Genomic DNA, 26,280 nt, shown 5'->3' on the forward strand with positions numbered 1-26,280 from the left:
TTATAAAGTTCGACTTATATTAGACCAATAATGAGATCCTCGAAGCATGGAGGTAATAGGAAATGGCCCAACGTGTGTGTTAGTTCACTTGCCACGTGTAGGGACCAAAATAAATCTATCCCTACCCTACTTGAACTAGTGTATTATTTGCATCTTGTTGTTCAGTAATAATTAGGTTTGCTTAGCTTATTTTAATATTCATGGGTTTTGTTTTATATATGTGTCAACGCACCCACGAATAGTGCTGGCACATATTTTCATGTTAATTTTATTTTCAAAGATTGAGCACCATAACAGGCAGAGTTCTTTCGATGAAGAACAAAGCTTGGCTCACACATTATTTAGTCAATAATATAATATACTAATAACTCACTAATTGTTAGAAGCAAAAATACTAAGATCTAGGATTAGGTTAAAACAATTAGGAAAGTTAGTGCCATAGTTGAATTGTTTCTAACTAGCTCTATTATATTAATTAAGGATGGATTCCAACTCAAGGTTTTTTCAATTTTTTACGAATAAAATTATTCATCAAACTATTCCATGAATGTCAAGAATAAATTTAAATTCTTATCTAAAAGTTACTCTATATATATATATATATATATATATATATATATATATATATATATATATATATATGACTTCTTGTTGTATATTGATTTTTATTAAAAGAATATGAATAATTAAACCGGATTGGACTTAGTGGCTAATAAGGAGTGATGCTCCTATTTGTTATAGAAGAGAAAAATGAGAATAAAGATTCAATGTTGAATAAAAAGATAATAAATTAGAAGTGTTGATGAATTTTAAGGTGTCAGAGTTTACCATGAATTTTCAATATATTTTTATGTATTTATTAAATAAAAATTATAAAATATTAGATTAATTTATATAAAAAGTTTTTTTTAAAAAAATTTACATAAAGTATTCTAGTATGTAATTTTATATAAATTTGACTTAAATTTTATAAATTTTTTTAAATAAATAAATAAATGTATTGAAAAGCTCTTGCAACTGTCTACACTATAGAATTTACTAGTTTTTCTGTTAAATTGTAAGAGCTATTGGGAAGGAAATTTATTACGTTTAGAAATCGAAATTTTAAATTAAATAGCAAGGAATTATTAGAATTATAGTTTAATGTTTATATGTATATTCTTCTTAGTTTTTCACACTTTTGAATATTTAATTCACAAGTGTATAAATATAACATTTTCAAGTATGTTATCGTTAATGGATGTCAATTACTCACTTTTTCAATTTAATTTAACTACTATGAAATGGTTAATTCTCTATTTTGCTAAATGAGAAAATTGTTTAATGAATAATTAATCTAATTTATGAATAATATATTATTTTAATTTTTTTTTGAGTTACAAACAAGAAAAAAGAAATTCAAACTTAAAAGAATTTATTTAAGTTGAATTATATGCATTTATCCCTAAACTAAATTTGTGGGTACGAATGATTGATCTAACTTGAACATGAAAGAAGAAAAAACTGAGCAAACACATCAAATGTAATAAGATATTTGAGCACAAAATCTGATAATGTAATAGCATCAAAACTGAGAAACCATCGGTTTTAGTGGCACTCCATTTGTACAGTGAACTATTTTAAGGAACAGAAAGAAAGATACCATCTTTCCAACGAAAGAGAGGTGCACCAAATGCCAATTTTAAAACACAAGAAGAAAGAATAAAAATTCTTGGAAAAAGACAGTATCCATGGTGTGTCTTTGCATAATAACCTTTCTTTCCTCATTCATTGGGAACTAAAGATGAGAATTAGATACTAGTTGTCCAATACTACTCATCAATGGTAATGATTTAATTTCTTGTACAATCATGAATTCCCTGAGTGGTTATCCCATTGTCTGGATTATTTTAAATCTGTATATAATACAGAAAAAGAAAAATATCAATTTGACTGTTAAAATATATCCACCCAGTCACTTTGGTCCAATTCATTTTTAATATATACTTTCTCTTTTTAATGGAATGAATAATGAGATGAAGGAACCTCATTCTCAAACAATAACGATGGATGGGAAGATATACACGTTGGAAATTTGATTCAAAGTGGCCTTTTAAACAGATGAATGGACTAAATAAATCATTATAGTTTCCTCTACCTTCTGCTATATATACCTATGGATGTTAACTCAAGAAAGCCATATCAACTTAGCAACTTCTTGCATACATTTTCTTTTGCTTTTCTTCTTGCAAGATAGCTTAGTTTCTTGCATTGATAGAGGGGGAGAGTAAGCAAGAAAAGAATTTCTTGCATTGATAGAGGAGAGTGATAAGCAAGAAAGAACTGCGGAAATGAAGGTAACCACAACAAAAAAAAGAGTTTAAAACTGATTTTGCATATCTTTTTGCTTTGTCCTCATTTATGATATGCAAGATCAAGATTTTGTCTTTTGTTCACCATGGATTCTACTCTTCCTTCCATCAGGATTTTCTTTTACTTTCAATAGTAATTAAGAAAGGTTCTTTTCCACGTAAATTCTTCTTTTGTGTAATGTGGGTAGGTGGTGGATTTGAACACTGATTGGAAAAAGAAAATTTTAATACTGACCCAAAGCCTATAATCCTGTATATTTATAGCTTTTATCCATGGCCTGACCTGACCTGACCATCAGTATACAAGTTTCATAATCTTAGTTCAGTTCCATGCTTATATATATACTTGTATATTTTTTTTTAAATTTTTTTTCTTTTCTGTTCATAGATATACTTGGGTTGCTTCACGTGCATGAACATTTCTACATTAGTAGCTATATATATTGATAGACACCATTATTTCCTTTGATAGCTCAAATTGGAAAATAGGAGCCAAAGTTAGTATATTTTAAGAGCCAATCCTCAATCAAAAAATGTTTGCCCACCAAAATAAAGCTGAGATTTATGGCAGCAAGAAAAGATTAGCGAATCTCTACTGTACAACACATACTGTATTTACCCTTTTACTTTAGGAATGCTATAAAATATTTATTGCAGGAAAAGCATGAAACACTCTTGTAAGACACAAAAGTAGCCACGAAACTTGGATATTTTCTAATGCGTAGCCTACACAAAAGTTAAATTTAGTTTTCTACACACCCAAGCTGCTTCATCTCATCTCTATTCATGTAACATGAGCTAGTCATGCTTCCAAAGAGGTTCAAGAATTTTTCTTGGTAAGCTGGTGTCCCCCGGAATAAGTTTTATATACATAGTTTTTCACTGAATTACTTCTATATATTTGTATATAAACCTACCATTATCTACCAAAGAATACTTCATGCTACATACATATATACGTATTTACTAATAGATAGTCTAACCTATAGATAGGCAGATAGCCTAATTATAAACAAGTCAAAATAGAACATGGAGTATCTAAGGAAGTAGTAATATTAATTCACTAGTAAAAGAAGGAAAGTTCCAATTAGCAAATTTTATATATATAAACTAATAATCCAGTGATTAAATAGATGTTTCGGATCATAAGCAACACTTGGGTTAGTAATTCAGCGGTTTAGTGTATGTCTCCAGAGGTCTGAACTATTTAACAATAAGATAATAGGAATGGGGGCTAGAAGTAGTGATTTTTACACAAGAAGATAAAGATTTTTTTGGCAGTTGCAAGGAAAGAGCAATTACGTATTCAACTTTGAAAATGAAAGAAGTTATGAGAAAGTGGTGTTGTGGGGCAGTGATCATATGAATGGGAGAGGGATGATATATTAAGAGTCAAGAAGTAGCTTATGATATAATGCGGTCGGCAGTTGACAATTCGCGTATCCTTTAGACCATGTGGCTTGGCAGCAGCTTTCTCTATCTACCACCTCACGAACTCTTATATATACGCTACCCACCATTTTATTTCCATTGTATCTCCATTTATTTCCCTCCCTTTCCTCTCTAATATATTGCAGAAGAGGCGTCTGTCTCTTATTTATAAGCACAGTCTCTTTCCCTTTCTTGAAGGATCTAAAATCCTTTTTGGAATTTGGGATTCTAGAGAGGTGTGTTTGTGTTTATGTTTGTCTGTGTCAGTTTTTACTGCAGTTCTGAAGAGTTAACAGCCATACTTATAACTGAACTTTGATTTTATTATTCAAGAACCATACGTCCTTTTCTTTCTTTCTTTCTTTCTTCTGCTACTTCATACCGGAAATTTATATAACAGGACATATATACAAGAACTTCTTCTGTTCTTTATAACCCATATTATTTCTCTTACAAGACAGTGAGCTTACCTTATCTTAATTTTTCTTTGGAATCTTGTCAAAAAGATGGGTGAGAATACAGCCACAAAGAACCACTTTCCTCCTCAGGTTTTCAGTGTTAATGTTGACATGCCTCCTCAAGCTGGCTCCAAGTGGTATGATGACGATGGCAAACTCAAGCGGACTGGTAATATTTTCAAAACTAGATAAAATTATTTTAACCATGTTCACCTATTTCCTTTTCTTGTCTAACTATTTACATTTTTTTTTTATTGCTGCTGTTTCTTTAACCAGGAACTGTTTGGACTGCTAGTGCTCACATAATTACAGCTGTGATTGGGTCTGGAGTTCTGTCTTTGGCTTGGGCTGTTGCTCAGCTTGGATGGGTTGCTGGTCCTGCTGTTATGTTCTTGTTCTCTTTAGTCACTTACTATACTTCTACTCTGCTCTCCGCTTGCTACCGAACTGGTGATCCTGTCAATGGCAAGAGGAACTATACTTATATGGACGCTGTTCGGTCCAATCTTGGTATATTTTTCGTTATTCTGAACTTCCTTTTTAGTCTTTATGTTCATTTCTTTAATCCTAGAATTTTGATTAATTTCTAATCATTTTCAGGTGGTGCTAAGTTTAAGATATGTGGATATGTTCAATACGTGAATCTTATTGGCGTTGCCATTGGTTACACAATAGCATCATCTATCAGTATGATGTAAGTCCTAATTCAAAATTTCTTGTTTCTTGGTTTTAGTTCTTGGGGTGTTCTTAATTTTTTGGACTAATAAAGTTTCTTGGTTTATCGTGAAACAGGGCTGTCAAGAGGTCTAATTGTTTCCATAAGAGTGGAGGCAAAAATCCATGCCATATGAATGCCAATCCTTACATGATTGCATTTGGAGTTGTTGAAATCATCTTCTCTCAGATTCCTGACTTTGATCAACTATGGTGGCTATCCATTGTTGCTGCAATCATGTCCTTTACTTACTCAACAATTGGTCTTGGACTAGGAATTGCTGAAGTTACAAAAAATGGGAAAGCCATGGGAAGTATGACCGGTATTAGCATTGGAACTGTGACTGAAACACAAAAGATATGGAGGAGCTTCCAAGCTCTTGGTGACATTGCTTTTGCCTACTCTTATTCCCTTATCCTCATTGAAATTCAGGTATACAATAAGCAAACAAGTTAAACGTATACTCTTTTTATTTACATATGTTAAATCATTTTCCTGATTTTAGTGACTTGTTTCTATAACAGGACACGATCAGATCTCCACCAGCAGAGTCCAAAACAATGAGGAAAGCAACTCTAATAAGTGTATCAGTAACAACCCTTTTCTACATGCTATGTGGTTGCTTTGGCTATGCTGCCTTTGGAGACATGTCTCCGGGAAATCTCTTAACTGGTTTCGGTTTTTACAACCCATATTGGCTACTAGACATTGCTAACGTTGCAATAGTAGTCCACCTTGTTGGTGCATACCAAGTCTACTGCCAACCCTTGTTCGCATTCGTCGAAAAAGCAGCAGTACAAAGATTCCCGGACAGTGAATTCATTACTAAAGATATTAAAATCCCGATTCCTGGATGCAAACCCTACAATCTTAACCTCTTCAGAATGGTATGGAGGACTGTTTTTGTGATCTTCACAACCGTAATTTCGATGCTCCTTCCTTTCTTCAATGACATAGTTGGTCTACTTGGAGCTCTAGGATTTTGGCCATTAACCGTTTATTTCCCAGTTGAGATGTACATAGCTCAAAAGAAGATACCAAAGTGGAGCACAAGATGGCTTTGCCTCCAAATACTAAGTGCTGCTTGTCTTATTATCACTATAGCTGCAGCTGCTGGCTCAATTGCAGGAGTTATTGTTGATCTCAAGACAGTCAAACCATTCCAGACTACTTACTAGATCAGTTAGAAGTTGAACTGGTATCACCATTGATGAACATTTCAAAAACAAGGGAATCCCAACACTAGATTTTAGTTGTTGTTCATGTTCATATGATGCTCTTTTATGTGGTCCTGTTAATTCGCTATGGTAGTTTTTTCCATCTTCTGTTATTCCTCTCTCAAAAAAGAAAAATGGGACCATGCCTGTAACATAAGTTAAAAGAAAAGAAAAGGGAAAAAAAATAAAGAAAAAAACATGAGTCTCTAATTCTGTATCCCAAAGCGTTGTATAATTCTCTAATTTTCCAATGCAAATTGGAAGATTTTATGCATAGATTTCTCTTAATAATTGTCTACTTTTCATTATTGTTTTCTATATCTCGATGCTACATTGTGATCATGACTATAACTTTCTGGCGTTATATTTCTGTTAATTACCAGCCATTCATGTCGAAAAATTCAATCTCAATATACTCCATTTTGGATATCAATTTTGTTCTTTTTCTCTTCTTTGGTCCTGCTTGAATAGTATGGCACATAAAGGAGAATCTTCATTTTCACCATTGAAAGTGCACACTTCAAATCAGTAGTGACATAAATAGAGAAAAGAAAATAACAAAAGTAAAGAGCTAGGACCATACAGATGATGCTGCTAAACCATGGCCGATCATATCCAATCTGTCAGAAAGCTATAAGTACAGTCTACATATATGTATATATTAATCAAAGAGAACATGGTGTAGTTATCAGTAGTGGGGATGATCTACTAGCTAGCAAGCATTAATAAGTAGAGAAAAAAAATATGTGCCGCATGGTGCCCCTGCACCATCTTATATTGGGGACCAGAATATGTTAGTATGAGTCCTGTTTCAACTTATAACAGTTGAAATCTCTGGTTGCTTTGGAACTGGCAAAACATCCATCATCAATGCTAAGAAATTATTAAGAAGTGGAGTGATAAGTAGGTCATATAGAGTGAAGGAAAACAATGCTGAAGCATTAATGTTTATGGAATTTAAATAGGTACTGTCTATCATGAAAGCAATTGATTCCTAATATTGTACTGTCAGAACAGACCCCAAAAGAAAAAGATTCCAAATCTTGCTCCTGTTTTTGGTGCATCAATTGCAATTGAAACTAAGGTTTGATGTAGGCTTAGTGAATATCTTTACCTATACACTATGAAAGTGATATGTAAATCTTTTATAAAATTTTGTTCTAATTTTCCAAATTTTGGATCAATTTAATGGTTGCAGATCCAAGGATAGGTATTCCTTTTCGGTGAACTTTATTGCATATATATATATATATATATTTTTTTTTTTTTTCCCTTTTCCCAACCTGCAAAGGTTTCAGGATTCTTCTAGCATCAAAAATTGCATGTGAACACCATTATATTCCTTGCCACAATACCTTTGTTTTTTTGGGGTTTTTAGGCCTGTCGATAAACAGACAAGAAAACACACCATGTGCCATCATTAAGGATCCATTTTCAATGGAAAACATATTTATCAACCATTAATTTATTTTTCTTCTTTTTAAATTCCCCACGCAATTGGAAATAAATAAGTAGAGAATTAAAAATAAATACATAAAATATGAGAGCCGTGCTATAATATATCCTAAGCAAACACGGTTTTATGCTCTTACCTAATTACCTATTATGATAATGACCTTGTATTTGAATCACTTAAATGGTGGTTTAAGTGGCAGCTTAATGGGAAAGGGCGGCCACCGTTGCCCGGCGGCAAGTGGTGGGTGGGTCCTCAATGGGCAAATCCTAGTACACCGCTAAAGAGTTTGTTTTTTTAGTAATTCTTTTTCCAAGGTCTAAGCTGGTGTGCTTATATTATAGTAGTGGGTTGGTGTACACTGTGAATTAACATCTACTATAGCTAGCATTGTCTTTGTTATTACCTTTTTCATTTTTCCCTACCTAACAATGTACACAACTAAAATTGGTCACTGCCCTTTAAACATAATTGCTTTTAGTGATGGTTAATGGAGGAAAATTCTCCAAGAATTGAGGAGATTATTTTTCAAGATTCTCTCTATAATCCTGTGAAGTGATTATATATACACTCCTGAATGGAGTTAATGATGTAGTGGTAAGACAAAGGGACAAACTCATGTCATAGGATGATCAAGTAGTATAGCAATGTTGACTTCAGTCTTTATATTGCAACATTAAGTAATAATATAATTGATTAAATTGGGTTGGGAATAAGCTAAATTGAATTGGAACTAGTTTCAAGAATTCACATGAATCAGTTCAAGATTCATTGAATCAAGGGATGACCTGTGTGGTTAACACATATTCTTGAAACTGATGGTTGTGGAGTGACCAGCTGGTGGAAGCAAGCAACTAGAGATAGTTTACACATGCATGGTGGAAGTATTTAAATTGTATTTCTAACCCATTTTTGGAGTTTGCCCATCAAGTGTTTGTTTGATTCTTGATCAAGTTAGTTCTTGCTTCAATGGACTTATCAGGTTGGCTGGTTGCTTATTTCTTTTTATCAATTTTGCATTTTCATCTCTTTTTAAATTTTTATTTTATTTTTTATAAAAGTGGATTTCCATAAATATCTTGCAATTGATCTTTTGCCACTTTACTTGCTTTTTGGGCATTTGGTGTTACTGTTAATATAAATTGTTAATAAATTTATATATAATTTTTAATTATTTATAAGAATTAAAATTTTATAGATAGAATCTTATAATTGTTAAGTACCACTAATTAAATTCTAAAAATAGATAAAAAATTTAATAAATAAAAATAATATATTTAATTGATCAATAATTAAATACTATAGATAATTGACTAATTTAATATTTAATTATGTTAATAAATTATTAAAATTAAAATAATATTAATATTTATAAATTTATATAATACCATACACCGTGGTATTTGAAAATGACTTGTTATTAATAACTTAATATGAAATATATATAACTAGTCTCTTCCCGTTAGATTTTCATATCAAGTGAAATTGAATTCATGCATTTCAAGTATAAAACATTATTAGATGTTGTTTCAAATTTTCGTAAAAGGATATTTCCACCTCACTTTGAATTTGACTTCAATTCTCAATGATATAATTTTTTTTGCATTTCCAACAAACAATGTTCATAAATCTAAGTTCATACTTCAAAATCCAAAAATAACAATTATTCCAATGGTAATTTATACACTTAACTATTTAAGTCTTATCGGACAAATCGGGTAATAACTGAATTAACCGAGTAATAGTTTAGGATAAAATTAGTGTATTTTTAAGAATTATTATCAAGTTTGATTAGGAAATAATATATTGAAGTGCCCTACTTGACAAACTACATATGGAAAAGCCATCTCAGCAACTTGTAGTAGCTCTTCTTGGCAATTTCTTCAATGCCAACGCCTGCCTGCAACAATGGCGTTAGTGTCGGAGAATAAGTCCTTGAGAATTCTAATTCCTTGTAAAACCTCGTATGCTTCATCTCCGAGGCTGTCTGCATCAACAGCTCTGCGAGAAGCAAGCGCCGAGTGTCAGAGACCAACAAGAAGATTATGGTGTAGTTTCGTTGGTACAGAATTTTTCAGACATGGCGAAGGCAGTTCTTGAGCTTGGTGGCGTCCCCTTGGTTGTATGAATGTCGTCAATGGTTGCATATCTCGACACTTATCTCCATCCTTCTTCTCTACCTCTTTCTTTTTCATTTTCTTTTCTTTTCTTGGATTCTGGGAGTTTGCCAATTCTTTACAACACTTATTATTCACTTTTGTACTTCAGGTAATTCGCATGCTAGTGCTATAAATCATATTTAGATATGCAAATCCTATTTACAGCATATAGTTTCCTAATAGGAAAAAAGAAGGAAATAAAAAAAGAAAACTTATACCAGAAGAATTTTTAATGTGGACGGAGATTCTGAATAATAATAATAACGATGATGATAATAATAATAAAGAATGTGCATAGAGATTCTGCATCTTCATCCAATATCTAAAAACTTGCATTATTTCCCATTTGTCCGGAAGACAAAGATTCAATAAACATGTAAATATGTAATTTACAAGCTCACAGAAGAGAAAAACCATTGTAGCACAAATAAACAGGAAATCTCCCATCTCATTTTGGAACTTAAAAATAAAGAATCAAGAAAGAGGGAAAGTCCTGGGCTACTCTGTCAATTGTATTGACAGTATAAACTTCTCCTGGATGATATAGTTCTATTTTGAAACACATTCATGATTTCTAGAAACAACAGTAATATACAACATCATAGACAAACAAGAAACATCTTTCCTCAGAATCACTCTGCTATTACCAAAAGATTTGTATCATGGAAGCACATTGTACCTGAAGTTGCAGATTGGAAACTGCACAAGCATTGATAATTCACCCCAAAAATGAAGCTTCTGTGGCTGCCTCGAAGAGAATAGACAAAAATGACTTGTGAAGGTTTCTAAGAAAGTTCCTCCTTTTCAAACTTCTTCCAAGATTCCTGTTTAAATGCAAAACATAGAAAAGAATATGACAATCAAGAACAAATTGAAGTAAGTTGTTAAGGCAAGAAAAACCTAAATCATACTGGAGAACTCTTCATGCACTTTCAGTTCCCCTATCATTTTAGAAAAACCTTGAGCCTACAGCCTAGATATAGACTACCTGGACTACTCATCAATTACATTCTATTCACTTATGACGACCTGAATAGATACAAATTTCAATAACATGAACTATTCCTGAGAGCAGCCAATCAAAGCGATGGGTGATGGGTAAGTGATTTAATTGCAGAGACATGACATTTCTTGAGCCATTTTACTGAAAAAGATTTAAGAATATTTTGAAGAATAAAGTGAATACATTCTGAAAAATCAAATAAAACATTCAAAAGAATTTCACTACTTTAAAGCAACTAAAATAAGTTAGGTAAGAAATTCTCAAGAATGATAACTCTCCCCAAACTTGGTAGATGTATGAAAATTCAAATGCAAGAAAACACTAGCTTAGATACTTGATTCTAAATAACACTTCAACCGTTTATTTAAGCAGTCACAAGAAATTATCAGCAGGACTCGTACCGGCCTCACATGTTCAGTTACAGACATAGTTGTCAGACCCGGACTGGACCAGTCGGTAGGACCTGGTTAATAGGGAACCAGACCAGTGTCTAGTCCAGTCTGCTAAAAGAAACCCGTTCCCACCCTGTCGAACCAGTCACCCTAGTCATGGTGCATGCGAGTTGGATGGGTTTATTAGATTTGTGGAGTTCGAATCTGGTACCCTCTTTAACCTTAGGAATAGACTTATGCATAAAACTACTTTGGTTTTTGTGAGATTATCTTCTAAGAAATATTATTAAAATAGATTTTTTTTTAAGGCAAAGCTCAACAATATCTTATTCCAAGATGAAAAATCATAATTATTAGTTAATCATACATTATCAAAGTCACTATAATTTTAAATATTCTAGATTTTGAACTGAAATTACTTAGAATTATTAAAATTACTCTCTAAAAAAGACAATATTTAAGTTATAATAACAAAAATTCAATGTCAGTTATGTTGAAAAATTTTCTCTTTAGATTTTAATAAAATTTATTTGTTACTTATATAATTTTTTTTTTTAAAAAAAAAATTAATTGAGCATACTTTAAACACTAGTATTTTGTTAAAAGATTATTAGTTTTATATATTTTAGATAACACTCAATACTAGTTTAATTATGTTTAAACCCCAGTTTGACTTGGTCAAACCTCTGACCCTTGACCCTCTCACTAGAACAAATTGGATAGGCCAGGTTAAACAACCATGGTTCAAGATTGTAACAATTTAAATTGACCAGCTAATTACAAAATTAGATGAAACAAAGACAAGGTTTTGGGCAGGAATTCACAACATATTCGAGAAGTATATACAAGGCAGGCCCTGTGATTGGTGATGAACAATATATTCAGATGAGAAATATTTCTTCCCAAATGACAATAGAATTTAGGATGGACAACAGTTTGCTAAATTGCTGAAGTATACACGTACCAGTAACACTATATGTGCAATAGCCAAAAGTTTATGAAAGAAAAGATAGAATGAGCATGAGGTAATAATTCCATATTGATTCTAACCACCCATATGCCTCCATTTTTAATAAGAATCCAGTTAGAAGCAAACACCATAATGTGCTTCCTCATGGGTGTCTGGTAACCATATAAGAAGAGGTACCGAACTACAATAGATTAAGTAATCGTATTGCTTTTTCTGCTATGTTTGATATATTATGAGGTCAAAAAATTCCATAACTGACATATGTGCCTTGACCTAGCAAATTGAGGATATTATTGAATTCTAAAAGGTCACCTGGATGATGTCAAAGCAAAATCTATGCAGATAACTAAGCTGCCCTAAGGCATCCATCTTACAGGTGGACTAGAATAGTCACATCATCAAAATCGTTTTGACATCAAGTACATGTAAGCACTCTTTTTTTTTTTTTTTTAAATACTTGAAAACTGAGATTTTACCTTGAGAATATCAAAAACCTTCTCAGCAGTATATTTTTGTCCAAGAGTGGCACCTTTCTGTTGAACCTTATCAGGATGCACACATAATGTTGCCTTTCTATAAACTTTTTTCACCGAGGCAGAAGCAATCAAATCTGCCATTGAAACTGGCTCCCAACCACATTCAGGCCACAGCACCTGTTCATAATTCCATATATACATAAATATGTTGGTATGCACAGTGTTCTCCACAGGCAAATACAGAAGTTCAAATCTTTGACATTCAAGACCACTTTCAAAACAAAGAATGACACTTCATTCAAATGCAAACTAAAGTAATTATGCATGTGACTATTGATTGAATTTAGTGAAGAATACTTTATCAGGGAGAACATTAAAAAAATCTTGCAATATGATATCTGAAGAAAATAAACAGACATTCTCTGGATTCTTTCGATAAAAAGCAGAGCTCAGTCACATAAGTGACAAGGAAAAAGAATACAGCAGGTTCAAACAGAAATAGTAATATAAAGATACCAGAAATAATAATGAAATTGTAATCAGTATTTGTGGTGTAAGAATATCAAACAGTGAATATGTTTTGTATCATTTCTATAAGTAAAAGAATTTAAAGAAATAAAAAGAATAAAAGATAAAGCACACATGTCATGAGTTAGGCCGTAGACGCTGCCTTGCCAGGTCTAGTTGCCTGACATTAAGCCATCATCCTGATTAAAGTTCGCGTCCAAATTAGTTAACATATTTCAACCCAGATACTTTTTAAGTTCTTTCCACTGCAGAAACTAAACTGCAGCAACTGTATATGTATTGTTTTCCTCTCAGATAGTAAAGAGGCAAGCTCAGACTAGAAGTTCTTCAATTTTACACTATAGCCCATCCCATTAGGAAGTGATGAATCAAAGTCTTTGTCAAACTTGCTTAAGGAAAGAGCAAAAATTTTATAGGACTTTCAGTCTAAGACTTCCATCAATCTCCCTCCACAGCTTACAAAACCTATGATTCATCAATTGGCAATATCGGTCATGTTAACTCTCTACAAAGCAATGATATGATGACCAACTGGTCCACTTGCTCCTAAAGCAAGCCTAACGTTTTCCTTACATTTTGACCACTTCTCCTTTAGTCCACTATCTTGACATAGATCTGCCATCATGAATAAGTAAGTCTACTCGAACAGTCGAGCTCTTGACATCTTCAATAAGCTTTTCCACCCATCCCCTTATTCCACAATGAGGCGTTCATCAGCCCAACAAACACACAGGAACAGGAAGGATACCCTCAGCTCTGTATTCTACCACTTAAGACACCATCTTGGTACAACTTGTACACATGTAAATGAGGCTTGAAGCAGAAACTATATTTTTACAATAGAAAACATGTGTATGTGTATATGGCAACCTAAGGCTTTTCTCTTTATATATTTTGTGTCATTAATACCTTCTTTTCTCTTGCACAAACTGGTAGCAGAAATGAAGTTGCAACCAATGAGCCCTGAGTGAGCTCAATATCAAAAATCAAAAAGCATAGTAGTATTTATACGTAGTCCCTTCAAATCTTTCCAAATTCAAATAGCAGCACATCGTTAAATCCATGTTTATCAATGTAACATGATTGTGATTCTCTTTCATATGTTCTAGAATTCACTTCAGTGTGAAAAAACAGTTAGCAAATGAGATGTTTTCTTGCACACTAACATGCTAAAAGCTAAATGAAAACAATGTGTTTTAGCAAACACTGTTATATTACGCACACTTTGCAATGATGATAACAATGCACGCATGTTGCCTTTCCTCCCTTCTGCCCATCTCTTTATATCTGCGTCCACTTTGTCAGCAAGCCTCTGCAAGTTAAACTTACATATCAGTACTCTATAAATGAAAATGAAAGAAGATAAAATACCTGTCAGGAGACAGGCAAATATGGCCAACATCCAACACACCCTGTACTACTCCCCACGAGAACAAGTAAAGAAATATAAACATGCAAGCTTGTACACGTTTATTAAGAGCATACATACATAAAATAATTTACTCTCAGCTCATCTTTAACCCATAAATAACCACGTGCATATGCACAGGCACATTTATATAAATACAAGTGTCTACGCATACTCAACCACTGTTCCGAAACATCAGAATACAAGTCCTACTAAATGCCTCATGATCTTAGTTCTATAGTTACAAGTGCATACAGAGACACGTTTATATATGTGCAAACACTTTGCTCTCACACACATTATACTCAACCACTACTTCAGACAATCAGAGCATAAGAAACTAAACGCATCAGAATATTAGTTCTACACTTACACGCCTCTCTTCTTGCTCGTGCTGTGTTTGCAGGTCGCGCTGGTTCATATCAGCAACTGCTTTTGCCTATAAATGCAAAAATCCAGAAGTGAATCCATGGGGAAGAGGATACAAAGATAAATAACATATTCAATTTCAGCACATCTACGAGGAAATTTGGCTAAATATTGTCAATTCACAATGAAATGATGCAGCTACAAGTCAACTTCCAAAGGGCAGTCTGACAATACACTAAAGTGCTACTTAATGGACTCTGTAGCCAGATGAAGGCATCAAGCCCATCAATTTATGATTCACATTATTGGGTATAAGAGCTGATAAAAAATAATGTCTCCTAAAGAGCATATTTTCCTCGTTTTTCTAGTTACTGTGTGTCATTGGCGCAAATTTGATTTCACACTCACATCAATGGATTTCAGAATTCAGATAACCTGGAACCATAAGATAAAGCCATCTTCCAATAAGGCAAAGTTATAAACCAAAACCCAAAAGATAAGTTCATCCTTCCAAGAAAACAAGTTTAGTCACATTAAAGAAATAAGAAAGATAAGGGTGAGAAACACACACCATGCGGTCCTGAGTTCTCTGGTGACGGCCCAATCTGGCTCTTCGTCTTTCTTCACTTTCCCCTTCAACTTCCTCAAATTCTCCAAAAAATGAGGCATCTTTGGGAACGATAATTAAATCAAAATATTAGAATCAAGAGAGGCACACAGAAAGTCAAAAAATTATCAGCATTACTCCAAGAAAAGCCAATTACAGTAACACTTACCTCCAAACATGAAAGAAAATTCATCAACTATACTTGTTGTAGAAGAGGCCTTCCTTATGCCAGATGAGGCACTGCCAGACTTCTTCTGGGCTACAGCAGGCTCTCCTCTGTTGTTTGATTTTGCATCAAATACAGGACCCTAACAAGTGAAGCAGGCATCAAATTAAATATTTTGCTGGTCTTGCATAAACCATATACTTCATATCGTTGTTCTCACCAAAGTTGCAGCCCTGGATTTTGGTGCACTGCTGGATCGAGAACCCATATTCAAAATGGATTCTATATCATCCATACTTGTTTGCTGATTCTTCCGATTAGCATCTTCAGCTTCTTTATACCTGTTTGCTTTTGCCGTTTCTCTCTCCCTTGCTTCCTTAGCATGGTGAGCATTTGAATGTCCATCAACATTACTCCGCACCATGCCAAACTCTTCAAGCTCATCTATGAAGGATACATTTGAGCTTTTAACTGCATCACGAAGCATTCAAACAACATTCAGGCTATGACAAATAAGAAAATGAAGAATTCACATAAACATTACTTCCACTTAAGGATGCAGTATAACCTTTATCACTCCTTAAAACTTGTCCAGGTTTTGGTGGGGGCCTTAGTAGGGATGGAACATTTGAAGAGCCGCCACGCTTTGTGCTTCCAGAATGACTGAACAAACTGACTTCTTCCAGTGGGTTTGCGGATGTTGATTTTGTTGTGGTTGAAGTTGATTCTAACACTACAAAAGGGTCATCTGTTGAGGTGTAGGTTGAACTATTCATCCCTGTATTCTCTCTGTGCCAAAAGTGTGAGAACAAAAACAAAAGCATTAATTGGTTAAATATAACTCTGCCATAACATTACATAGAAAACAGATCATTCTAATATATCATTACGCTACAGCAGACATAATGCTCCATTCTACAAGACAGAAGGCAGGCTGTAAAAATCCAACAGATAGAATCCTTAAGGCTCTATCCTTGCAAATATTTTCTTTTATAGTGTAAAAAGATAAACCTCCTCCATCATGAAATTGCAGAGAGTAATCACATTTAGCAAATTCATGTCATCTTTTAGAAATACATTAAGAATCACAATAAGCCCCGGGATGGGAACGATGGTAAGATATATGTGATGATCCTATGTCATATGGTCACGACCACATAAGGCATGGTACATAAAGACAGAGACCAAAAGTAAAACATGTTTTCTTGTTATCTATCCTTTAATTATTTTAAAAATCTGTCAGCTCTCTCTGCACTCTGCAGATTACGTGCATCATATGCAAGCATGACAGAAAGCTAGATAACTATGCATAAAAATTAGTTAATATAGTTAAGTGCTATTTCTGTGACAGATTTAACAGTAAGTATCCAAAGACAGAGTAAAAAATGAAGCAGAGATTCACTTGTTAAGTTCAAGTAACACCAATAGAATTTACTACTTAAAAAAATCTCATAGAAAGCTACCAAACTAAACACCTTTATCCATGAAATCTAGGGTAGTCAATAAACAACATATTCATAAATGATAATGTTAATTACATGCCACTAACAACATACAGAACCTCAGCAACACATTTATCATATGCAACTAAAACCAATCTCTTTTCTTCAAGTAATTAAGTTCCTACACAATCCAGTAGCTAATTCTTCTATGGGACAAAAAAGATAAATAAACATCTCAAGCATTGGCATTTAGTAAAGAAAACAGTTTCATCAACTATCCATTAATGTAAACAATTTTCGCTAGACAGAAGTAGTCAAATACCTTTTATTGAATGAGTTGATTGAAACATTACCAAACCCAGGTAATAAATCATCAAAACCAACCGATCCGTTCTGGCTGGATGGCTTTAATGTTGCACCAAAGCCCCCTAACAAGTCATCAACTAGTGCACTCTGATTAGGCTTAGAAACAAAGGACCCAAAAAGATCATCTGTATTATTATTAGAATTGGAGCCATTTAACCCGCTCAATATATCACCATCAAAAGAAGATTTAGCACTCGAGTAATTGGAAGTCGAGAAAAAAGGATCGTAATTTAAAGAAGACCCATTTCCATTAGTATTTGAATTCTTTTGAAACCCACCAAAAATATCAAAACCATCATTAACATCATCTAAAACATTAAAATTCTGGGAGCTATGTTTACTTACAAAAAGGGTTTCATTATCATTGAAGAAAGACCCATTACCAGAACTGGAATTATTGGTAGATTTCGGGTTTAAAGATGAATTCGAAATGGAATTTCGGGTTCGAGCATTTGTGGGTATGTTGGGTCCTTTCGATGATGCCATTGGAGCTGACTTGCCTTGTGGCCTTAACCCATAATGCTTCGTTAAGTCACCAAATTCATCCATATTGATCTATAAGGATAAGAATCTTAACAGTCTAACTAATAAACGAGATAATTTTAACAAATAAGTACGTAATTGATCTATGAGAAACGCTAAGAACACAAAGATCTTGACAAAATTCGAGTGAGTTAAAGCTAAGAAAACGAAGATCTTGAAACAGAGACGTCTTTAATCTTTTCTTGGGTGCTTTTGTTCGACTCTTTCAAATGACAACGAGAAAGATACGGGTGTAGAAAAATTGGCGGGAATTGGATGTTAAGAAAAATAACAAACAAAAGTAAGGAGAGAGAATTTTCAGGGAAAGTGACAGAAAATTTTCAGGGGAGTCTCTGTTTTGTGTTCAAGAAAGAGGGAAGGCGGTGGTGATTGTCTGCTGTACATGTGGAAAGCAATGTCTTCTTTGAGTGGTGGACCATATTTGTATCCCTAATTGAACTTGGAAGTGTGTTAAAATTAAAAGAAAATTGGAAATGAAGTAGCATACATTAGCATTTTAATTTTTTTTTTTCAACTATTAATTCACTTCCATGTTACAATAAGATCATTAAAAATGTCGAAATCTTTTATCTTTCATCCTTGTTTAGAAATAAGTAAAGGCAGACATTTATACACTTTTATTTATTTAATTTAAAATATAAATATATATTACTAAATTACATATAGAATTGAATAAGAGTTTAATATTTTATAATTTTTTTCTATTAATTAATTTAAAATTTAGACATATTTTTTAATATAAAAATATTCATAAAATTTTTAAATTTAATTATAAATTAAAACTTAAACTTATATTTTATAATTATTTTATTTAATTATTTTAAAATTTAAAAATAAATATTTATTTTTTAATTTATTTTTTAGAAATATATTTCAATACTAATTTTAAACTTTGAAATTTAAAAATGAAATAAAAAAAGTAATTATGATTAAAAAGATTAATAATCATTAATACATAAAAATAACTTAACACTCAATAATATGACTATTAAAAATATTTTTTTAAAATATATAAATTATGAATGTTTTTATTCAGTCACTAATAATATATTTTTATTTATGTATAAAACCGATAAATAATTAATTTATATAAATAACTTAATATATTAATCATTTTAATATTTATATAATCTTAATTTTTATTGATAGACATGTATGTCCATGATATAATTGAGAATTAACCGATGAAAATTAGCAACGGGGCATGATTGTCGTGTATGAAAGTGCAGTACCAAATATCAAAACCATCCCGCCGACAATCTTAAAGGCAAGAAGGGTATGCACAAGTTGCACGGCAAGAATTTATTTACCTATTTCGGGTCTAATTAAATTTTCATAGTAGAATTGGATTTTAAATAGAGTTAATTTTAAAATAATTTAACGAGATGTCAACTCAATTGATGAATTGGATAATTTATTTATTTCCTTTTTTTTTAAAAAAAAACTGTTTTTTTCCTAACTCTTATTAAACCTAATTTTTTAATTTTTAATATTAATTCATAAATTTTAGAGTTTTTAATTTAAAGAGTGGCAATGCATTTTAGTGCATTTATTTAAAAAAATTTAAAAAGTTTAGCAAAAATTTTCTTTTGTATTTTTTATAATTGTGATTATAATGTTTATACATTAATAAAAGTATTCAACTTAAATTTTATGAATAAAAATATCTTTTAAAAATAATCATGAAAATAATATACTTAAGCAAACACATTTGGTATTGCAATAAGAATGATATGTGTAATTGGTATATATAAAATAATTTAAAACAGATTATGATTTTAAAATCATTTGTTACCTACAAGTTCAATAATCTTAAAAACTTTATTTATGAACCTAAAATGAATTGCAACTAAAAGAATGAAACTTGTACTAGAATATTAAATTTATATATTTAATATTAAGTTCCTAATTTTGGGTGATACATGCTTTTGTTTTGATCCTTTTCTTTCCTCAGTCTTACTCATATGTTAATGTCACCCTTGGAAATGTCAATCAATATAAGTTGCTGTAGTGTAGCTGGAAACCCAATAGGATCTGATAATTTCATAATTGTGACAACTCATTTCCTTAATACCAAAATTATTAAGCCAATGATCCTGTCTTTCAATGCCATCACCTGCAACCGGTCTTTGCTAATTGTATTCATTAATCATTAATGGAGGGAATATGTCTAAGGAAGGCCTCAAAGTCAGACAATATTCACACACATGTAATCCTTTGCTTCTTTTTATGGCAAAAACATAAATAATTTTAGACTCAATAACTTGTTTCTTTACCCACATGGTCCCTCGGACATACTTTGCAACAGAACTGTCAATTTTAACTTTTTAAAGCTTGTGACAACCCAGTTCAACTCAATGGAAATATCATGGGAAACTTCCACCTTTGGATTCTTCTACCCACATTGTTTTTTTTGCCTTATTTTCATTTTTTTAATGTTGCCTTGAACCTAACGTGCATTTTTTGACCAAAGGTAGCCCACCAATCTTGATCAGTCTAAACTACTCACCACATGTTTTTAACAGCTGTTCTGTGTTAAAGCTTTCATTGTTTTGCACAACAAATGAACATATAACATGGGCAACAAGCAACACCTGCTCTCTTCCTTTCTCTATTTCTTCCTCTTCGCCATTTCTGCTTCTTATTTTTCAATCTCAGCTTCTTCTTCTTCTTCATGTCCCATAGATTTTAGCTATGTCCAAACGACACCATGGGACACATCCGGGTGTCGGAAACCCGACCAGGGGCACTGCTGCGTGACTCTTCTAAGCCTCTTCGGCATGGGATTAGCTCAACATCTAAGAGAAACATCCATGTTTCAACTGGCTAATGCAACTGCTCAAGCTTCCTGCTTATCTGATTTTCAAGCCAAGCTCGGTGCCATGTCTATAGAGTCATCACTAGTCCCTACATGCTTCGACAACCCAAACCAATTTGTTGCTAATGCTTCTAGTTGTGTTGGAATTAATACTACACAAGATTGGACAGAAAAGGTTGGTCCAATGACTACTTTACAAACATCTTGTAAAGGGGATGTATCAGGATTAACCCAGTGCAGTTCATGCCTTGAAGCTGGCCAAAAGGTGACTTCTCAGTTAACTAGTATTGACCCAAATACTACCTCGAAATGCTTTTACTTTACTTGTTTATATGCTGCTGCAATTGTTAATGAGTTCGGTCCAATGAATGCTAGTACTGCTGGATGCATTCTGGGCTTGCCATTGACAGGCTCAGCAATCAACAATTCATCGAAAAGTTCCAAGAAAGATAAGTTGCTCAAATTGGTTTTTGGATTCATAGGTGCTGTTCTTGGTGCTTTGATTGCTTTTGGAGTAATAATTTGGTATAGAAGATATGATAAGAAGAGGAAGCTTAATGCTTCACACGAAGAATATGTGAGCAGTTTCAGGGCAAGTGTACTGCCCAACTCTGGTGCAAAATGGTTTCACTTTTCGGAACTTGAAAGAGCTACTAATGGCTTTTCGCAGAAGAATTTCATCGGCCAAGGTACCTATGGAGTTGTGTATAAAGGTACTTTAGCAGATGGAACTATAGTTGCAGTGAAACAAATGCAAGATTCGGATTCGCAAGGGGATGAAGAATTTTCCAATGAAGTTGAAATCATCAGCAAAATTAGGCATAGGAATCTTCTTTCTCTTCGAGGATGCTGCGTTACAAGCGATCACTTGAGAGGTAAAAGGAGATATCTGGTTTATGATTTTATGTCCAATGGAAGTCTAAGTGACCATTTGTCCAGTGAGCATAGCAGGAAGCAATTAACTTGGCCACATAGGAAGAACATTGTTCTTGATGTAGCTAAAGGACTTGCTTACTTGCATTATGGTATCAAACCTGCCATTTATCACAGAGACATCAAGTCTACTAACATTCTGTTGGACATGGAAATGAAAGCGAAAGTTGCTGATTTTGGGTTGGCTAAGCAAAGTTTAGAAGGTCAGTCCCATCTCACCACAAGGGTAGCTGGCACACACGGCTACTTAGCACCAGAATATGCTCTATATGGGCAATTAACAGAAAAGAGTGACGTTTATAGCTTTGGAATTGTGATTCTTGAAATTATGAGTGGAAAGAAGGTGCTTGATACATCGAATTCATCGTTTCTTCTGATTACAGACTGGGCATGGATGCTAGCGAAATCAGGAAAGACAGAACAAATCTTCGATGAGTCTATAAGGGAACAAGGACCAAAAGGAGTAATGGAAAGGTTTGTTCTTGTTGGGATGCTTTGTGCTCATGTAATGGTAGCTTTCAGACCCACCATAGCTGATGCTCTTAAAATGCTAGAAGGTGACATTGACATCCCCAAATTACCTGACAGGCCAACGCCACTCAGTCATGAATCATTTAAACCTTCATTCTTATATAACAGTTCTACAACAAGTGAAAGGTCAAGAACCAGCAGTTCCAGTATGAGCTTAGCATAGATCATATATTAGTTTTGGACGATAAAATCTTTCTTTGTTTCTCAGTCAGCCTTTGAAGTTTCAATGTTTGAACTCAAAACCTTCAAAGATGGATAGTCCTATGCATGCATGAACTCTTTTCATACTGTAAATATCGTGGATATAATGTAATCTGAAACAGATAATAGATACATACGTTTTCTATGAAATTCTTTTTAGAGCCTTCCTTTTAAATAAGAATGTGAACTTACATTTACTTGTATGCCTCATTTCTACTGGAGTTCGTAAACAATTTGGATTCTAATACCCTGGCACAAGAGAATATTTTTCAGACAAAAAGAAAACTCAGAGCTGAACTATTCTGCCATTGCTTCACCTTTTCTTTTTTGCTTGAACTGCTTTGTTTCAGCTACAGATACAACCATTTCATATCCTCTAATATCTTTTTTTTTATTTGGATGAATGAGAAAATTTTTATTATTATTTTTATTTCTTTTAATGTATTGAGAAACAAACACAAATCTAAAAAAATGTTAAAAATAGATAAAAAGGAAAAAAAAAAAAAGAAGAGAGAATATGAAATTAGTTTTAATGAAAATATTTAAGTTAGTTTACTATTTAAAATCATACGTATAAATATTTTAATCCATAAAACTGACTACAATATAATACTAAATAAATTTAACAGATTTAAACACTTAATTATAAATAAAAATAATAATTTATACACGAAAATAGAAAAAAATTATTTTGCAACTTTCTTTAAAAAATTAATTTAATGTCTATTATACATTCAATTTCTCTAACTATTGAATTTAGCATTTAGTTGGGCAGCAAATTCTGGTTTAATGGTACCAAGCCCCAAAGCTCTTAGAAAAAGATATTTAATTATCAAAATAACAAAATTAATGGTTGTAAAATGTGAAATGCTATTTTACAATTTCATATGTGGCAATTCCGCCAAGATTTCTTGGTTAGTAGAAGCACAAAGAGGTGAATAGAAGAGGGTCCAAAATAAAAAGAAATATATTTTAATTCTTCCATATTTCAAAAGTAACATATTATTCCATATCCAAAATATAGAAGAAACTGTGTTTCCAATTTAGCTATTAGTTATTCATGAAGCATCATAGGCTAACTATCATCCTCTGAAGCCAGCTTCTTTACAATTTCAATTGCCATTTCTTATTCTTTAAATTATTTTATTTGTTTGCTTTTTTATTTTTTTATTGTTGTTTTGATATAAATATTAAAGAAAAGGAAATTTTTTGAAAATACTATAAAACTAATAAAAATTTATTACTTTTAATGTATAATTTTTTTTAAAATATTATTTTTCAATTATTTTTCAAATTTACATTGTAATTATTTTTTAGTTTTTTATTGTTTTGCTAAAAAATTAAAAAATAATAAAAATCGTATTTAAAAAGATTTAAACAAAATATTTTTAATATTATTCTTAAAATAATATTGTTCCCTCAATCTGACTTTAGAATCTGACTTTAGGTGAGCTCACATAAGCAACAACAACAATTGGTTTTACGAGAATTAGCCCGTTTGTGCATCTTTCTTTCTCCCGTGTTTTTCGTTGGTTAAACAACTAATTACAACTCTCTATACTTCTTAACTAAGAAAGAAGTTATCTTGGTATTGGATCTGTTTTTCTCTCGTGCCCTTCTTGCTTGGCGGTATAAAGAAATTCGGAATGGGCGCACCAACCGACCATGAAAATATTATAATATTACCAAATCACCTTTGCTGCAAAAACTATAAATAGTGAAGGGACTCTTCTCACCACTCTCCCTCCCCTTTTCAAAAAAGAAAACTAACCATGAGAAATGCCTGCCTTTCAGTACGTGAGAGATGTTCTGAAGTGCTTTCTCTGTCACTGTCTTACTTTGGCCTCTCTCTAGTCATCTAGAACTACTGAACATAACAAAAATAAGAAAGAGATTATGGGCATCTTTTGCTAAGCCGAGAGGAGCTATATATGCTGGATGTGGCTTCCTCACCGTGACTTTCGGCATTAGCTGTGACTTCACCAAATAAAAGAAATAAAGTATAGGACAGAAAGAAGAAGAATGCATCTAAAGCTAAAGCAGAGTATGCTAAAATTCAGTCTATTACTAATTCCATTCATTTCGTAATGGTGGAACCCATTTTTCGAGGTTATGAGGTAAAGGGACAAGGCTCCTGCCAATCTAAAAAAAAGGCGAGAAACGGCCAGTTTCGCGTGCCACAACAGCCGTTGGCAAGGCCTTTGCCCTCTCGCTCCGTGGGCTAGGTTCAAGGGCTGGTCGAGTGGCTACACTCTTGTCGTTTTTAGTTCAAAAGGAGAAGAGATTAGCAATGGCTATAACAAGAGATTCAAGAAAGGGACACTCACTGATTCAACGTTAGAGCCAGCCAAAGATGGTAAAGTACTTGAGATTGCCTCTGCCTTAAAAAGAAATATACAAACTCAACAAATTGGCTGGATGGAACTGGTTTTCACACTGGATATATTGCCTCAACACTCCTACCAGATGGAAAAAGAGGTATTGATACAAGCTTGAAAACGGATTGATTGCTTAAGGTAATATTACATATGGATTAAAGGCAGAAAGGAAAGTTAGATCTTTTGAAAGGATAGCCCGACCGACCCTATTAGACTGACATAGAACTGGAGGAGCAGCAAGAGAAGCGAAGCAGCTATTCCTGAAAGAGTGCTTCTCTCAATTGAAATAGTTCCTCCTCTCTTCTTCTTCTTTTATCTTTAGTGAGTTAAGCTATAGGGAAAGCTTTCATGCGCTTGCCCTTTACTTCGCAAATATGAAGGCAACTACTATATTTTTTTCTTTATTAAAGTATAAACTACTGGGTTGTAAGGGATTATTATCGGTTAGTTGAGTCGGTTAATGCTTTTGAGCCACAAATTCAGAGACTTTACGATGACCAGGTATGTGGCTTTTTAGGCTTAATTTGTTTGCATTAAGCTGGCCTCTTAAAGTTGGTATTTTTGTGATCTTTTGGATAATGGACTGTGTCTGTCTATTTTAGTTGAGTGCTAAGACAAGGAGAGACTTTAGAGAAAGAAAAGAGTTGTGTGGCATAACAGTAGTAGCGGCGACAGAGAGCTGCCTCATCCTCCTTCTCCTTTCTTCTTTCCAATAATAAGCATTACTGCAGCTATGTGTAAATAACAAAGCTTCTAACCTGTACTAACAGAGACCTGATTAGCAGCCGAACTATAATAAGCACCACTATAATGTGAATTCATCTTTGTCTTTTACTTTGCCTTGAGGGTCCATTTTTTCTACTGGGGTAAAAACAATTGACATGTCAGCATTTTAAGTTTTTTTTATGTAATCTCAGTTAACTAATGAATTAAATGAGGGACATGTATTTAAGATTTTTAATAATTTAAAGGTTTAATTGAGTCTAAAAATAATTTAGGGGCTAATCTATACATGGCATCAAACTTTAAGGGCAAAAAATGCATTTTTTTTCTAAATATTTATACATTGATAGAGAATAATCTAAGGGGAGGGAAAAAATAAAAAAAAATTCAGTCTTAACGTGTTTGGTTTATAGAATTTTTTAAGGAGAGAAAAAAATAAAAGAAAATTTAGTGGTAACCTGTTTGGTTTATAGAATTTTTTAGAAAGAAAATGAAATTGAAGGGGAATTCTACAGTAGATGTTGAAATTGATTTTATAGTGTAAAAAGTTTTATCTAATAAAAATTTAATTAATTAATATTTTTATTTTTATTTTTATTTTTATTATTAAAATAAAATAATTTCTCTCGCTTCTCTTTAGTA

General features: G+C 32.8%; 3 protein-coding genes across 7 annotated transcripts; 2 read left to right on the forward strand and 1 right to left on the reverse strand.

Moving 5' to 3' along the window:
- Nucleotides 1-2,174: 2,174 nt before the first annotated feature.
- On the forward strand, nt 2,175-6,460 carry LOC8270992 (amino acid permease 3). Of its 2 annotated transcripts, NM_001323727.1 has the most exon segments (15): nt 4,292-4,409; nt 4,517-4,750; nt 4,841-4,934; nt 5,033-5,067; nt 5,069-5,075; nt 5,078-5,090; nt 5,093-5,115; nt 5,118-5,119; nt 5,122-5,129; nt 5,131-5,137; nt 5,140-5,160; nt 5,163-5,166; nt 5,169-5,170; nt 5,173-5,387; nt 5,480-6,348. In NM_001323727.1, coding segments are annotated over 15 exon segments (1,377 nt in total). In that variant the 5' UTR covers nt 4,292-4,351; the 3' UTR covers nt 6,134-6,348.
- Nucleotides 6,461-9,370: 2,910 nt separating this feature from the next.
- LOC8270990 (auxilin-related protein 2) lies at nt 9,371-18,461 on the reverse strand. 4 transcript variants are annotated; one of them, XR_001535299.3, is made up of 10 exons: nt 17,468-18,461; nt 16,272-16,492; nt 15,924-16,174; nt 15,707-15,845; nt 15,502-15,599; nt 14,935-15,000; nt 14,376-14,465; nt 12,626-12,802; nt 10,464-10,608; nt 9,371-9,626 (listed from the first exon to the last, which is right to left on the reverse strand). XR_001535299.3 is itself a non-coding variant. In XM_002520274.4 (9 exons), the coding sequence occupies exons 1-9, from the start codon at nt 18,058-18,060 to the stop codon at nt 10,570-10,572; spliced, it is 1,674 nt and encodes a 557-aa protein (XP_002520320.2). In that variant the 5' UTR covers nt 18,061-18,461; the 3' UTR covers nt 10,095-10,569. The 4 variants fall into 4 exon arrangements, 1 of the variants encoding a protein (XP_002520320.2); XR_001535300.3 differs by lacking the exon at nt 9,371-9,626 and adding an exon at nt 9,633-9,841; XR_003079233.2 differs by lacking the exon at nt 9,371-9,626 and adding an exon at nt 9,820-9,858.
- Nucleotides 18,462-20,548: 2,087 nt separating this feature from the next.
- On the forward strand, nt 20,549-22,687 carry LOC8270989 (probable receptor-like protein kinase At1g11050). The gene has a single exon (XM_015719907.3). It carries the CDS (start codon nt 20,631-20,633, stop codon nt 22,497-22,499), a length of 1,869 nt encoding a protein of 622 aa, XP_015575393.1. The 5' UTR covers nt 20,549-20,630; the 3' UTR covers nt 22,500-22,687.
- Nucleotides 22,688-26,280: the final 3,593 nt, after the last annotated feature.

The sequence above is a fragment of the Ricinus communis genome, chromosome 2 (genome assembly GCF_019578655.1).
Source record: "Ricinus communis isolate WT05 ecotype wild-type chromosome 2, ASM1957865v1, whole genome shotgun sequence".
Classification (NCBI taxonomy): Eukaryota; Viridiplantae; Streptophyta; class Magnoliopsida; order Malpighiales; family Euphorbiaceae; genus Ricinus; species Ricinus communis.